This window comes from Cynoglossus semilaevis, chromosome 16 (assembly GCF_000523025.1).
Source record: "Cynoglossus semilaevis isolate Cse_v1.0 chromosome 16, Cse_v1.0, whole genome shotgun sequence".
NCBI lineage: Eukaryota > Metazoa > Chordata > Actinopteri > Pleuronectiformes > Cynoglossidae > Cynoglossus > Cynoglossus semilaevis.
In genome coordinates this window covers 1,032,567-1,046,268 of record NC_024322.1, presented here as the reverse complement: position 1 = coordinate 1,046,268, position 13,702 = coordinate 1,032,567, and the positions used below count along the sequence as shown (strand labels likewise).

Below are 13,702 nucleotides of genomic sequence, written 5' to 3'. Positions count from 1 at the left end.
TTGTACATAGATTTATATATATAGTATTATTATATATTTACAAAGTACATTTCTTTTTTTTATCTAATTTATACATTTACGTATTTTACCTGCACGTGTTTCGTCTTTCCTCTGTGTTTTGACGTACAGAGTTCATGTAAATTAGATTGCGTGTGACGTCGGGTGTCATCTGCGGGCAGTTGAGGACAGACAGCAGGAGATTCCAAAATGGCTACTCGTGACAAGGGTAAGCGTTAGCTTTAGCATCGATATTAGCGTAAGCGTCCGCAGTGCGGGCTAGTAAACGAAATTCATAATCTTTAATATTGTCACCGCCCGTTGTGGAAGATATGCGAGCAACCTGTACTATTTTCATAACCTAGATCTACTACGTTCCCATGTCGAAAGTGCACTTTAAAATAGCGTTCCCAGCCAACTTCTTCACGACGCAGTTAGCTATAACTTGTTCAGATGATGCAAACTTGCATTGATGAACTAATTTAATGCTTCAGTTGTGCGTTTCAGCCCTGCATAACCTGTCGTTTTCAAACATCACGTTTATGTTCATTCATTACTACAAAGGCCCGAATAAGAATTTACTTTGATTCATTTTAGAAATGGATAAAATGGGTGTCATCGTTGGCGCTATTACAAATTGTGCTTCTCGGAGTTTGCTGCACTGAGAGCCATTTTAGGTTTTATTACGACCGTGGAAGTTTTAATCTAAAATGCAAAGGTGTGGAAAGAAAACTTTTGAAAAGTAATGAACATATGGCAATTGGGAGAAACTAAGAGGTGACTCCGACTCCGCCCATTAGGCGAGTCAACTGTCATTGAGTGAGTGCATACTTATATTTACCTTAGATTTTGAGTGGCCAAATGACCAAATTTGCTATTTTTTCAATCAAACATGCAGAAACGTCATGCGTGACCAGGGCTCAAGTCTGGGCTTGAGTTGGTGATGTTTTTGCTGTAAAGTGAGAGTGCTATACATCCTTTCACTATGTGTGTCTGATGTTAGGGTTAAGGAATTAAGTTCACTTTGTTGTTCTTGTTAACTGTGTTCTTGTTAAAGTTGAGGAGGAGATATACGACAAGGTTGTGGACCTGACAGAGTATGCCAAACGTCAACGATGGTGGAACCGTGTATTTGGAAATAACTCCGGGCCAGTAGCTGAGAAATATTCTGTTGCCACGCAGATAGCCATCGGTGGTGCAAGTGGATGGTAAAGATTCAAGCCTTAGTATGTCAATGTGCCTCCAAGGGTCTCTGTTTTCAATCTGTGTTGACCAAAGCCATTTTTAACCTTTTTCACATACAATCATTTATGTGGCAAATTAAATAGTTCAGATCATCCTGGTTTCTATATTTGTTTTAGGTGTGCAGGATATCTCTTTCAGAAAGTTGGAAAATTGGCTGCTACGGCAGTGGGAGGAGGTCTGCTGTTGCTACAGGTCTTTATGCAACACAGAACAAAATCAATCTGATTACAATTCTGATCTGATTTGCAATATTTTTTTTTCATATTCTTTGTTTTGTTTTTTTCAGATTGCAAACAACACCGGTTACATCCAAGTGGACTGGAAGAGAGTAGAAAAGGATGTAAACAAAGCGAAGAAACAATTAAAGAAAGGCGCAAATCAAGCAGGTCCAGAGCTGAACTCATTTGTAGACAAGGTGAGCCCTAATGTTTTGCCTAAAGTTTATTTCCATTTCCTAACACAGGAACATTGTTTTGGTTCACTTAAATACATAGTATTAAGTATTTAATTAAAGTGGAAAAAGTTGAACCATGCAGTTTTGTTGAATTATAATGGCTTTTTTTTTACTATGTATACATTATTGGACCCAATGCTATCCAGTGTTTTAATAAAACTCCTAAAAAATGCTCAATTACCGAATACGTGCTCAGTTTACCAGCACAGTGGTTAGATAAGGCACCACTCTGTTTGTGAACATTGCTTGTGTTAATTGTTGCTTTTTCTATATTAAAATAGTTATTAATAGTTGTCTGCTGGAAATAACTTATAAATACAGTGAACTACTTGTCACAATGATTGAAGGTACCTTTAAACCATTACTAATTTCCCTTTTTTTTTTTTGTTCTTCAGTCCACAGAATTTGTGAAGAAAAATATTGTCGTCACAAGTGGTTTCATCGGCGGCTTCCTGCTTGGCCTGGCCTCTTAGAACCTGACAAAGAGAATAAAGAGAATTTTTCTTAATTTATCGCTGTCAAGAATAACAGTATGATTTGCTGCGGAATGGTTTTAAAATGTTTGGCAGCAGAAAGTAAAGGCTTGTCAGAAATGAGCTCATCATTTTGTGTTACTACAGGAAACTGCACATTGTATTTTTTTAGATTGCCTCTCATTGTCTTTAAATAAAATAAGACATGACTTTATTAACCCAACTCTGGGGAAAGTCACATAGTGAAATATACAAAATCAATATATTTAAAAAAGTTATTCATTCACTATGACCAAAGTTATATTGTTCCTAAACAGAAAATAAGCGTTCACTGACTTTTTTTTTTTGTGATGCCAAATACAAATCTCATTTTTAAAAAATGATATTAAGGTGAATACTGTGGTATCATTTTTGTTTTGAATCACTGCAAGGCTTGAATGTGATACTGTTTTTCTCAAGTGCTGATGTTTTGATGGATTGAGTGTCTTTTCTTTGACATATTTTTTTAAGGTATTTAGTCTGGCTGTCAGTTAAAATATCAGACATTTGTGAGATGTTTTTTGCCCGTTTGCTGAAAATATACAAAATAAAGAAATATAATCTTGATGTTTTTTGTTTCAGAATGATTTTTTTTTTGCATGAGGTTTGATTATTGTAGTTTGTATCAACTAAAATTAAAATTGATTCATATTTTTTAAACAATGTAAGTTTCCGCTTGCTATTGTTTAAATTTTGAAATTATTTATTTTTTATCATTTATTTAAATCGTCACCGTCGCTGTCACCGTTGCTAGGTGACGGGACAACTCACAACGTGTTACCATGGTAACCAAACGTGAGTTAAGTTAAATATTCAAACAGAAGAACTGTCGTACTGGAACTTAAACTACTCCGCGTTATGTCTTTGCCGCTTTTACTTGGACATTCCGCAAACAAACGTGTAAGTTTATATTTAAATTGATGTCCTGCTGCGTTTTGAATTTAAAGCTAAATTTGTAGCTTCGCGAGGCACTGAGGCTAAATTGTGGGCGTTTATAATTAGACGAACAGGCTAGCTCAAGCTGTGCATTATTTTAGTTAAAATCTAACAAAAATATAATTAATATTATAATATGTCCTTTTATTTATGCTTTACATGCATCTCGGAATTAAATGAATAATTACTGCTTTATATGGCTAAGTAGTGTTTAGCTAACACTCAGAGCAACATAAAGTAATTGATGTTTTCATCGTTAATAGTGACGTAATTTGTCAACTTTGACCTTTGACGCTTTGTATCTCATTCTTTCTTTCCCTTTCTCTGTGTCTCTCTTCCTCCCTTTCTCTCTTGTCTTCCTCTACTTCTCAGTTGGGGAAGGACAAGTTCCATAAGTCCCAGCACTTTGACGTCCATAATGGTATTCCCCTATTGGTGGGGGCAGAGAAGCCCGGAATTGGGGGAGAGCTTCTGATTGGTCAGAAGATTAAACCCAAATATTCAGTCTATCCGGACGGACAAGGCGCTGCTCTACCTTCCTGGGTCGCCTTCGATAAACAGGTAAACGCACCTTAAACCGCAGTTTAAAAAAATTTCAATTCTCCTTGCTGCCGCGTTCACCTGAGCTAACGTTATCCATCTCTGACGCAACCTTCTCTTTTTGTGCCCAAGGTTTTGAAGTTCGACGCATACTTTGAGGAGGATGTCCCTCAAAATCGCCATGAAACGCGGCGTGTCAGAAAGTGTCAAATCTTCTTTTACCCTGAAGATGACACCATAAAGGTGGTAGAGCCTGAGCTTAAGAACAGTGGCATCCCGCAAGGTGTGTGATTTCACAGGCAGTGGATCAATGATGGGCCGGGGCTGTGCTTTGTCCTTGGGACAAAATTTTTAAATTCTCTGAGGGGGACTTTAAATAAAAAAAAAACAACTTTTTATTAGTACTACTAAAATATTAATAATGTTTTTTTTGTTGTTGCTGTTTTTTCAAAATCACAGTGAAAGGGATATTTAAAACCCCAACGACCCAGTGAAAAGGAAAATGCGTCATCTTTCCTTTTCTTTGCGTTGTTGTTACAGGAACACTTATTCGGCGCCACCGCATCCCGCTGCCCCCTCCTGACGACGACCAGTTTTACAATGTTTTTCATTTTAACATAAACCAGCAGATGGTGCTCTATTCCAGAACCTTTACCATCACCAGCTGTGACCCGTTCACCAGGAACTTTATCACCAGACTTGGTGTGATTCTCAATGAACCTTCAACTGTTCCTGACGATCCCTACACTCGGCACCGCCAGCAGGTCAAAGGAACGAATTTATTCATTTATCGGGTCTATAAAAACGAATATATATTTTTTTTTTATAATTGACCACCTATAAAGAAAAGTTTGACAATTTCAGTCTCCATAAAACAAACCTGGGAATCAGATATTAGCAACTCATGAGTCATTTATTTTAAAACAAAATTAGAACAGAATATATATTGAAACATTCATTCTTAATATATATATATATTTATATATATATATACTGTATATTTGGTGTGCAACAATACATGTATCTGTATTAAACAGTGCGCTATGAATCGAGCAATATGCAATTTTATATTTATTTTATTTCTACTGTTTTTGTTTTATATAGTATGTATATATTTATATATTTATATATATATATAAATAAATATATATACAGTGTATATATATCTAATATTTTTATTTTTCCGATGCAGATTGAAGACAGCATGAATCCATTGCATCCGTACGAGAGACATGACACGCTGAAGCAGTTCCTGCTCCATGACCGTCACATCCTGCGTTTCTTCTGTCTGTGGGACGACACCGAGAGCAAGTCGAATGACCGACGGGAGCTGGTGCTGCACTACTTCCTCTCCGATGACACCATCGAGATCAGGGAGGTTTTTCCGCCAAACTCGGGACGAGACAACGTGTCCAAGTTCCTGCGACGCTGCAAATTGCCAAAGGTGAGGCCCAGAATAAAAAAATAAATAAAAAAATAAAAAAAAGCTGAAAGCGGCTGAGACTCTGAAACATGGAATATCAAAAGGGGAAATATTGGAAAAAAAAATTTTTTACATGGACAAACATAATCAATAATCAAAATACCATATGTCTGAAATAATAAAAAAAAATAAAATAAAATAATTAAATGAGAAAAATTAATTCATGTTGGTTTGATTGTTTTTGCAAGAAAACTCATGTCCAGATGAAGCAGCCTGGGGAGATCACAGACCGAACTGTCCTCAACGTCCTAGAGTCCAAACGCCGGGGACAAAGATACCTTCTGGATAGTCATAAGGTAAGTAAAGCCGTCTCACACACACACACACACACACACAGTGTGTGTGTTTTGAGTTTCATTGTTTTTTACAACCCAATTTCCGTGGAACTAATATGTTGAAAATGTTTTGATTTGATTTTTTAAAACCAACAAAAACAGATCTGATTACGACGGATAAGTACAATTAACTTTTTCTTTTTTTTTTTTGCAAAATCACTGAATGATTAATGAAGAAGATGTTGATTTCTGTAGAACACGAGAACAAGAGTGGAATTATTACAAGTTGCTGCCAATTGTTATTTGACAAATAAAGTTCGGAGGCCTCCGACTGGTCTGTCGCAGGGATATTACAGTATTTTTTAAAACATTTTTTTTTAAATTTATTTTTGCGTTTTTTGATTTGTATTCTTTCTTTAGCGGACACCACGCTCGCATTTATCGACAATTTCATGCTTTATTTCCATGGTCATCATGCGTTTCGTCTTCTCACTACCATCCTTACCACTCACTTTCTTAGGACTCGTCACATATTATGGAAGATTGCTCGGCCACCTAGCGTCGGCGTCTGTAAGCGTGCTTGTATCGCGAGTTTATGCTCGTATCTCAAAGCGAAATTTTGCTCGGTGGGTTTGCTCGTATCTCGAAATGCTCGTATCTCGAGGTTTCCACTGTATCGCTGCTTTGTCTTTTCAGACTGGGGCTGTGCATGAGGAATTTTATCAGGACCGTGATCTGACCGTAGGGGGCGACGTGAACGTGTTTGGGAGGAGAATGATCATTGTGGACTGTGACCAATTCACCAAAGACTATTATCGCTCCAAATATGGAATTGGTAAATCCTAGATTTCTAGAACTTTACTCATGCACTCTCTCTCATCTGTGGTTCGTGTCGGGTCTTCTCTGAACACTGGAGGGCCGGGATCAAACACTTAATCTGTCTGATTGAGGCAGCAGTTGAGTTCATACAGGCAAAACCTGACTCTGCTTGGGCTAAAAACATATTTTTTTTATATATCTAACTCCAAAAAATTTTTTTTTTGAATTCTAGATGAAATCTGATACATTGTGTCCATTGACATAGCTAACATAACTAACATAGCTAACATAGCTAACATAGCTAACACACAGGAACTGCTTTTCTCTGAATCCTACAATTTCCTAAAGTGTATTTCTTTTTCTTTTACAGAGGATTTTACTCTAGCGCCGTACAAAACACCAGAGGCACCGCAGGTCCCCAGACTCCCACCCCCATATAATGGCTTTGGGTCAGAGGAAGACTCCCTGAGATCCTGTCAGGGTCTGCTGCCCAAAGCCCTGCAAAAGGATTTCCGCAAATTCATGGAGAAAGACAGGTTTGAAACATCACCTCATCTCGTGTCCTCTTGGTGTCCGTCCAAAGTCCTGATAAATCAGTGAGGCATTTGTCAGGAAGGGCATCCAGCATAAAACAAAATCATGTGAAAAATCAAAAATGACATAGTTGTGGTTCTGTGCATATGCACCACAAGTTAGAGCTGCGTCACCCAATTTGAATCCAAAAAAAAAAAACTCCAGAAAAAAGATGGTGAGATGGTCATCCCTCATAAGTTACTAGCTCAGACATGGGCAAACTATGGCCCGGGGGCCGGATTCGGGTCCTTTGGCTTATCCAATTTATATTGATATTAATTTCTATTTATCACTATATTTCTCCCTTTCCCTTGCAATGCTTATTTTCCCCAGTAGATGGCATAGAATAGCAAAGGTGGGACCAAGTCATTGCTTTGCAAGTCACAAGTAAGTCTCAAGTCTTTGCACTCAAGTCCGAGTCAAGTCTCAAGTCAAGACAGGCCAAGTCCGAGTCGAGTCCAAGTCAGAACTGAAAAGCGTCAAGTCGAGTCCCAAGTCCTTACGTGTCCGTTTCGAGTCCTTTTAAATAAAATAATAATATATTTACACAGATCACTTTGGGTTTTGGAGAAAGTATCGAGTCTTGTCGAGTCAAAGGGCCCGAGGCCAAGTGAAGTCACGAGTCACTGATGTTAAAGTCCAAGTCGAGTTGCAAGTCTCTTTTACATTTTGTCAAGTCGAGTCCAAAGTCATCAAATTGACGACTCGAGTCTGACTCGAGTCCAAGTCATGCGACTCGAGTCCACACCTCTGTAGAATAGACTAAAACATTTCAGCATTTCAGCCTTTACTGACTGACTTTCACATGTCATTTGTTTTAGTTTATACCAACGCTCCCTCTTTCTCCCCCTGACCCGGCCCCCCCCCCCCGTCAAATTTTTGGCCCGCGAGTCAGAAAGTTTGCCCACGCCTGAACTGGCTTCTCCGCACTTCCAAATGCTGTGGTATTGTTCCCTTCTGCTCCTAACATTATGTCTCACTCTCACATTAGTCACTGAACTATTTCAGGCTGCCCACCCGGTGCCTCTCGCTGCTGGCGTGTTCACTTCCTAATTAGGCAGATTGCCCCCTGCTGGTTGGCTGACTATTGGTTGAGAAAGCGTTGATTTCAGGACACCATCTATTAGAAAAAAAGCAGCTAAGAAAGGTTTTAGGGGAAGGTTGTAGTTAGCTTGAACATCGCTAAACATTCGACTAGCTAGGTTGAATAACTAAACTGCAAAGGTATTGCTATTGCATTCACTTCAGTTTTCCGTGTTGTCATTCAATTAGAAGTGGCCTGGAGAGCAACATTCTAAACTTTCAGTCTAAGATGGTGACAGACGATCCAGTGGACAGAGAGCGAGTTTTCATCATCTCCTTCTACCTCAGCGATGACACCGTCAGTGTCTTTGAACGTCCGCAGAAAAACTCAGGTAAAAAAAAAAAAAAATCCTAAAAGAACTGACCATGTTCAGAGTTGTTTGGTAAATGGATGTGCTTGAAAAAAAACAAAAAAAATCCTGAAAGAACTGACCATGTTCAGAGTTGTTTGGTAAATGGATGTGCTTGAAAAAAAACAAACAAATATCCTGACCACTTATACCATTTTAATCTTCTTTTCCCTCCGGCGGCTACGGTTGTGTTTGTGTTAAGTTAAAATTTAAGTTAAATAATTGGTTTTGAACATTTCTGATAAATCGTAATCGAATTTTCACGTGACGCGGCTAGTTTCGCATGTAGCATGGTAGTGTGAATGGATATGGGAGGCACAGCTTAGCGGATCCGGCACAACGACACAGCCTAAGGCGGAGTAGTCGAGCACAGATCCGCTGGGTTTTTCAGCCAAGAGTGCATCGTCAGAAGTTGAAGAATATAAAAAGCGTACCGGAGTGAGATCGGTGTATCGAACAATACGATACACATACATGCACCCCTAATAAATATATACACACATATATATACATAACAAGCTACTGTTTTTAGCTATTTCTCTGAAAATCTTTTGCCTAGTTTGTTTTATACCAGATTGGTCTAAAATTGAATCAAAAGTTTGTTTGTTTTTTTTTTCTCTTTCTCCTCTTTCCTATACCAGGTGTATTAGGAGGCAAGTTCCTGGAACGCGGTCGCGTAAAGAAACCGGGTCAAGAGGTGTTCAAGAGTGAACCGTCGGAGTACTTCAAAGCTCAAGACCTGTACGTCGGAGCTTCGCTGTGTCTCAACAGGCATCACTTTCTGCTGCTAGACGCCGATGAATACACTTTGAGTTACATGGAGCGACATGCTGAGGAGGTGAGGAAGCTGTACCGTGTTCACATGTAGGAGCTGCTTATATGTCGCTACTCGTAACTAGTCATTTTATACGGTTTCTTTTGTGTGTTTTTTCTAAAGTTTCCCAGATCCAATCTCGGAAACATCCTGAGTAAGATCAAATCGGTTCCAGAGGAGAAACAGAGTGAAATTAAGAAATTTCTGGCACTCAACGACCCAGACAACACCGGCGTCATTCCTTACTACACTCTAAGGTGCAGCACCTCCATTTATAATAGTAGAAATGCAATGATGAGGATGATGATTTACGAGTGTGTTCTAGACATTCTTTAAGAGCTAAAATAAGCAAAGTTGTTAAAGTTAGGCCATAAATTTGCAGAAATACCTAAACTGAGGACAGAGTAAAAAAGTAAAAAAGTAAAAAAAAAAAAAAGAGCTTTTTGTTCCAACCTATCCAGACCGAACTGATTGACCAATCGGAAGGCTTGATTAAATGAGCCGAGTCAGGTGTGCTACTGCTTGTTTGGAACAAAAAACCTGCAGCCACATCAGCTCTTTGGAACAGATTGGTCATCCCTGCCTTTACGGGAACGGAGATAATACAATTTTTTTTTTTAAATCTAAATACTACAGAAAATATAAACTGAAAGTAAGAAATAAAATAAAAATAGAAACTGTGTGTACAGGAGAAAAAATGGTGTCTTGTCTGTCTTGTGTCCACTGCAGGAGCCTGCTTAGAGGTCTTGACTGCGACCTCTCTGAACACGAGCTTCTGGTTCTGGGTCGGAGTTTTACCGAGAGTCGGTGTCCCGAAGAAGACGTGGGAACAATGTTGGCAACGGCTCAGGAGCTGCTCAGGAAGAAGCTGTTCGAACACTTCCATGAGATTAAGAGAGCGCTGGTGCACAGAGATCGATCGAGGTATGACACACACGGAAGGATTTACACACTCTCCAGTAGTAGTAACTGTATGAAATTCAAATGTTGACAACTAAGTCCATTAGCGCTGCTCGCATCAGGAATGACCTCCAGAAGCACAAGTTGACCTTCGGTAAAATCATGTCTTTTGGTGAATTTCAACGACTTGTCCTTTTAAAAGGAAACACAAATTGTAAAAGGAAAATATTGTAAATATAAAAAAAATCGTATTTACCGTAAAATATCGCGATATAGCGAAAATGACGTTAGATCAGATAAAAAAAAAAAAAATCTGCGATGCACTGAGGGAGCTAAAGGAGAACCGCGATATAGAGAGGGAACACTTTATACCTATGTCTCTGTAAATTAAAAAAAATTAATTTAAAAAAAATTAATTTAAAAAAAATTTATTTAAAAAAAATTTAAAAAATGTAAAAAAATTTCAAAAATTAAATTAAAAAAATTTAAATAAATTAAAAAATTAAAAAAAAATTAAATTAAAAAAATTGTCTATGTCAATTGTACAATGGTTGTGCAATAACAAAAAGAAAACATTTTGAGTTCTGTGCGTTGTGGCACCGATGCCCCCCAGCAAATTATACAGCCCATTCCACCACAACAACTCTGGCCAGTGGGGGGCGCTGTCATGTTTTTTTTTTTTTGTTTTTTTTTCATTTTGGGCCCTTGCAAATTGGGCCCTTGCGAATTGAAACACTATTGAGAACCTGATAACATGTAATATTTTTTATCTGTCCAAACCACTGTATGAGTTGCTGCCACCTAGTGACTAAAATAATAAATTATTATCCAGCCTTCAGGAGAGTCAGTGGAATTGTCCCAAATCTGTTTGCAAAAGTGAAGGCTCCGCGTAAAACCACACTCAAAATGACAATGCCACCAACCGTTTGCTTATTCAACCGTGTTCATTACTAGGAAATGTTTATCATCACTTTCATTAATGCCACAGGCAGTTAAAAAAACACCGTTCACGTCACTGGACATGTCAATAACCAACGTCACTCTGCCTCAGAAAATGCAGTCCATATGAAGAGAAAGTGGAAAACAGTTGTGGGGGGGGACGTTCTTTCTGTGACCACACACACACACACACAAGACACACCAACCCCATCCCCGGGATGCTTTCTTCTCTGTAGAATGTTTAATTGAAATGATTTACGTCTGGTTCTTTGCATGTTTTCCTCCTCCTCCTCCTCCTCCTCCTCCTCCTCCTCCTCACATTATTATCGTTAGTCATGAGGTTTGAACAGGTTTTAAAGCTGCTCGACAAATGTTTGATGTTTGATGTTCGGGCTAGTCTCAGCACAACAGGAATATATACGGGGATAAATCACGTCACATGGAGTTTGTATAGATTCGATTTTTTTTTTTTTTCAAAGCGCTGACAGCCCTGCGTTAAAATGATCTAAACTTTCCTCGTGGGATTTTTCTCACAGGGGAAAGCAGCTGTTATTCAACTCATTGAACTCATTTGGCTGTTTTTAAATAACAACAGACCTTAACAAACCATATAACACATTTTCCGCACTATAAGTCGCACTTTTCTCCATCCTTTGGCTGGGTTTGCGACTTATACCCGGGTGCGACTTATATATTAAAATATATAATTTCACAGACTTTTGTACCACTGAACACTTACATGTTTGTTAACTTCACACTGCTAGCCACTAGAGGGCACTGGTGCGACTTATACTCCCGAGTGACTTGTATATGTTTTGTTCTTTTTTTGCATTTTCTCATTTATTTCTTCATTTTGCTTTTTTTTTTTTTAAGCTGGTGCGACTTATAGTCCGGAAAATACGGTAGTAAGACGATTACTTATTTTGAGTTTGAAAGTCCTCCGTGGAGATATATTTATATTATGTGCCAACTTTTATTTATTGTATTTTTGTGAATATGGCTATAGTTCTACGTTCTGGATAGTTCTTGGCTACATCTGTGCTACATTTTTTTTACATACTATATTATAGAGGATTTCAAATCTTTCTCCCTTCATGCTGTTTGCGTTTTAATTTAATTTTTAAATTTGAAGACACCCGGCCGTCTTCATCAGTTCACGTTCTTCTTCCCCCTCTATTTGGAGACACCCGGCCGTCTACATCAGTTCACGTTCTTCTTCCCCCTCTGCATCCTCAGAAGTGGCCGTTTGTCCATGTCAGAGATGAGAACCCTTTGTAAATCCTGTCGCCTCCCCCTGCCGGACTCCCTGCTCTCGGCTCTGCTCCACAAGTAAGAACCTGACACTCGAAGGTCCCGCTGCTTTTCACTCATCGTTGAAAACGATTTCTCATGATTGTGAAGTTCACCTCTGATGTTTTGCCCGAATATGATCCTTGGCCTGTTTTTTATAAGCGAACAAGCGTTTGGTTTCAGCTGTACCAATGCGACCTGTTTCTGATTTAAACCTCGGTCTGGTATAGGTTTGCAGAGAGCGGCGAGGTCGACTACCAAGCCTTCATCGCTGGCATTAACTGGTTGGAAAACCCAGCTCCTCCAGTTACACCAGAACTCATCGCAAAGGTAGGAGACGGACGAACAGTAAATGAAGGACCAATTACGAAGTTTACAGATAAAAAAAAAATACATAAAATGTCTTTTTGTGAATGACAAAACATCATCACGTCTTTTTTATTTCTCAGTTCCTTGAAAGACGTTTTTCATTAAGGGCCCACACTGGGATTTCCATCCCAGCAAATAAAGGCCACAATAAGTGTCGTGTGATGAAAGAGGGATGATTTAGTTGTACGGATTAAGCATGTCATTGTTGATGTTTCTGTCACAAATTATTGGCACAACTTTTGGCTCACTATTTTTTTTTTTTTTGAGCCTGTTATTTATCTTTGTCTAATTTGAACCCCTGTTACGCACATTTGGGACGGCTTAGTCTGGTCTGGATGTGTCTCATTAACTCCTCCACAGTTTTGACTTTCGAATGATATTTTAGCACACGGTTCACCGCCTTCGCCGCGGGGCATTTTCGAAGTCACAAAATATCGAAGACCGAATAGGGATTTTGAGTAACACAAGCCTGTTTACTTTCTTTACCGGTGCCTACATGCGTTCAAATTTAACGTGCACACATGAAGAGGTCAAACAGGAAGGAAGGGTCTACTTAGTTTTTTTTTTTTTTTGGAAGACTGTGAATTAACGTGTAAGCAGAAACAGGTGAACGGGAGACAGTGTGTGTGTTTGTGTTTTTAGTTGCTCACTAGTCCAAGCTTCCTTCCTTCTTCTACTGTTTCAAAGCTGGAGAGCTTGACCAACACGTTTAGCAAGTTATTAAAATGTTAGTCAGGGGCCAATATTTATGTCAGGAGCTACTGTTAGATCACAGAGGGGCTACTGGCAGCCCATGAGCAATAAAAATATATATATAAATATATATAAATATATATATACATATATATAAATATATATATATGTATATATATATGTATATTTTTTCATTTTTTATTAAATAAATACTTATTTTCCGAACAGTGCCTGTAACACGGCCGGTTACACGTTACACTCCCGTCACTTTGTGCTTGTTCGCAGCACAGGTAAACAGAAACAGGGAAGTTGGGGTCTTTATTATCAGCCACACCGTAAAAAGTGTGTGAAAAAAGTAGCGGCTTATAGTCTGGAAATTACGGTATATACATATATATATACAGTATATACATATATATATACAGTATAT

General features: G+C 38.5%; 2 protein-coding genes across 2 annotated transcripts in view; both read left to right on the top strand.

Annotated features, from left to right (window-relative positions):
• Positions 1–95: 95 nt before the first annotated feature.
• Positions 96–2,776, top strand: fundc1 (FUN14 domain containing 1). Its single transcript, XM_008327850.3, has 5 exons — positions 96–226; positions 1,055–1,205; positions 1,359–1,434; positions 1,529–1,657; positions 2,092–2,776. The coding sequence occupies exons 1-5, from the start codon at positions 208–210 to the stop codon at positions 2,167–2,169; spliced, it is 453 nt and encodes a 150-aa protein (XP_008326072.1). The 5' UTR covers positions 96–207; the 3' UTR covers positions 2,170–2,776.
• A 211-nt stretch (positions 2,777–2,987) lies between these two features.
• The window catches only part of efhc2 (EF-hand domain (C-terminal) containing 2), an 11,998-nt gene continuing 1,283 nt past the window's right edge, over positions 2,988–13,702 (top strand). Inside the window, exons 1-14 of the mRNA XM_008327851.3 lie at positions 2,988–3,108; positions 3,517–3,705; positions 3,817–3,967; positions 4,225–4,448; positions 4,877–5,128; positions 5,356–5,463; positions 6,139–6,277; positions 6,632–6,797; positions 8,107–8,249; positions 8,909–9,105; positions 9,205–9,338; positions 9,811–10,005; positions 12,157–12,249; positions 12,441–12,540. Coding sequence (XP_008326073.1) covers positions 3,067–3,108; positions 3,517–3,705; positions 3,817–3,967; positions 4,225–4,448; positions 4,877–5,128; positions 5,356–5,463; positions 6,139–6,277; positions 6,632–6,797; positions 8,107–8,249; positions 8,909–9,105; positions 9,205–9,338; positions 9,811–10,005; positions 12,157–12,249; positions 12,441–12,540 — 2,133 coding nt within the window. The 5' untranslated portion in view covers positions 2,988–3,066. The remainder of the gene's footprint in view (positions 3,109–3,516; positions 3,706–3,816; positions 3,968–4,224; positions 4,449–4,876; positions 5,129–5,355; positions 5,464–6,138; positions 6,278–6,631; positions 6,798–8,106; positions 8,250–8,908; positions 9,106–9,204; positions 9,339–9,810; positions 10,006–12,156; positions 12,250–12,440; positions 12,541–13,702) is intronic.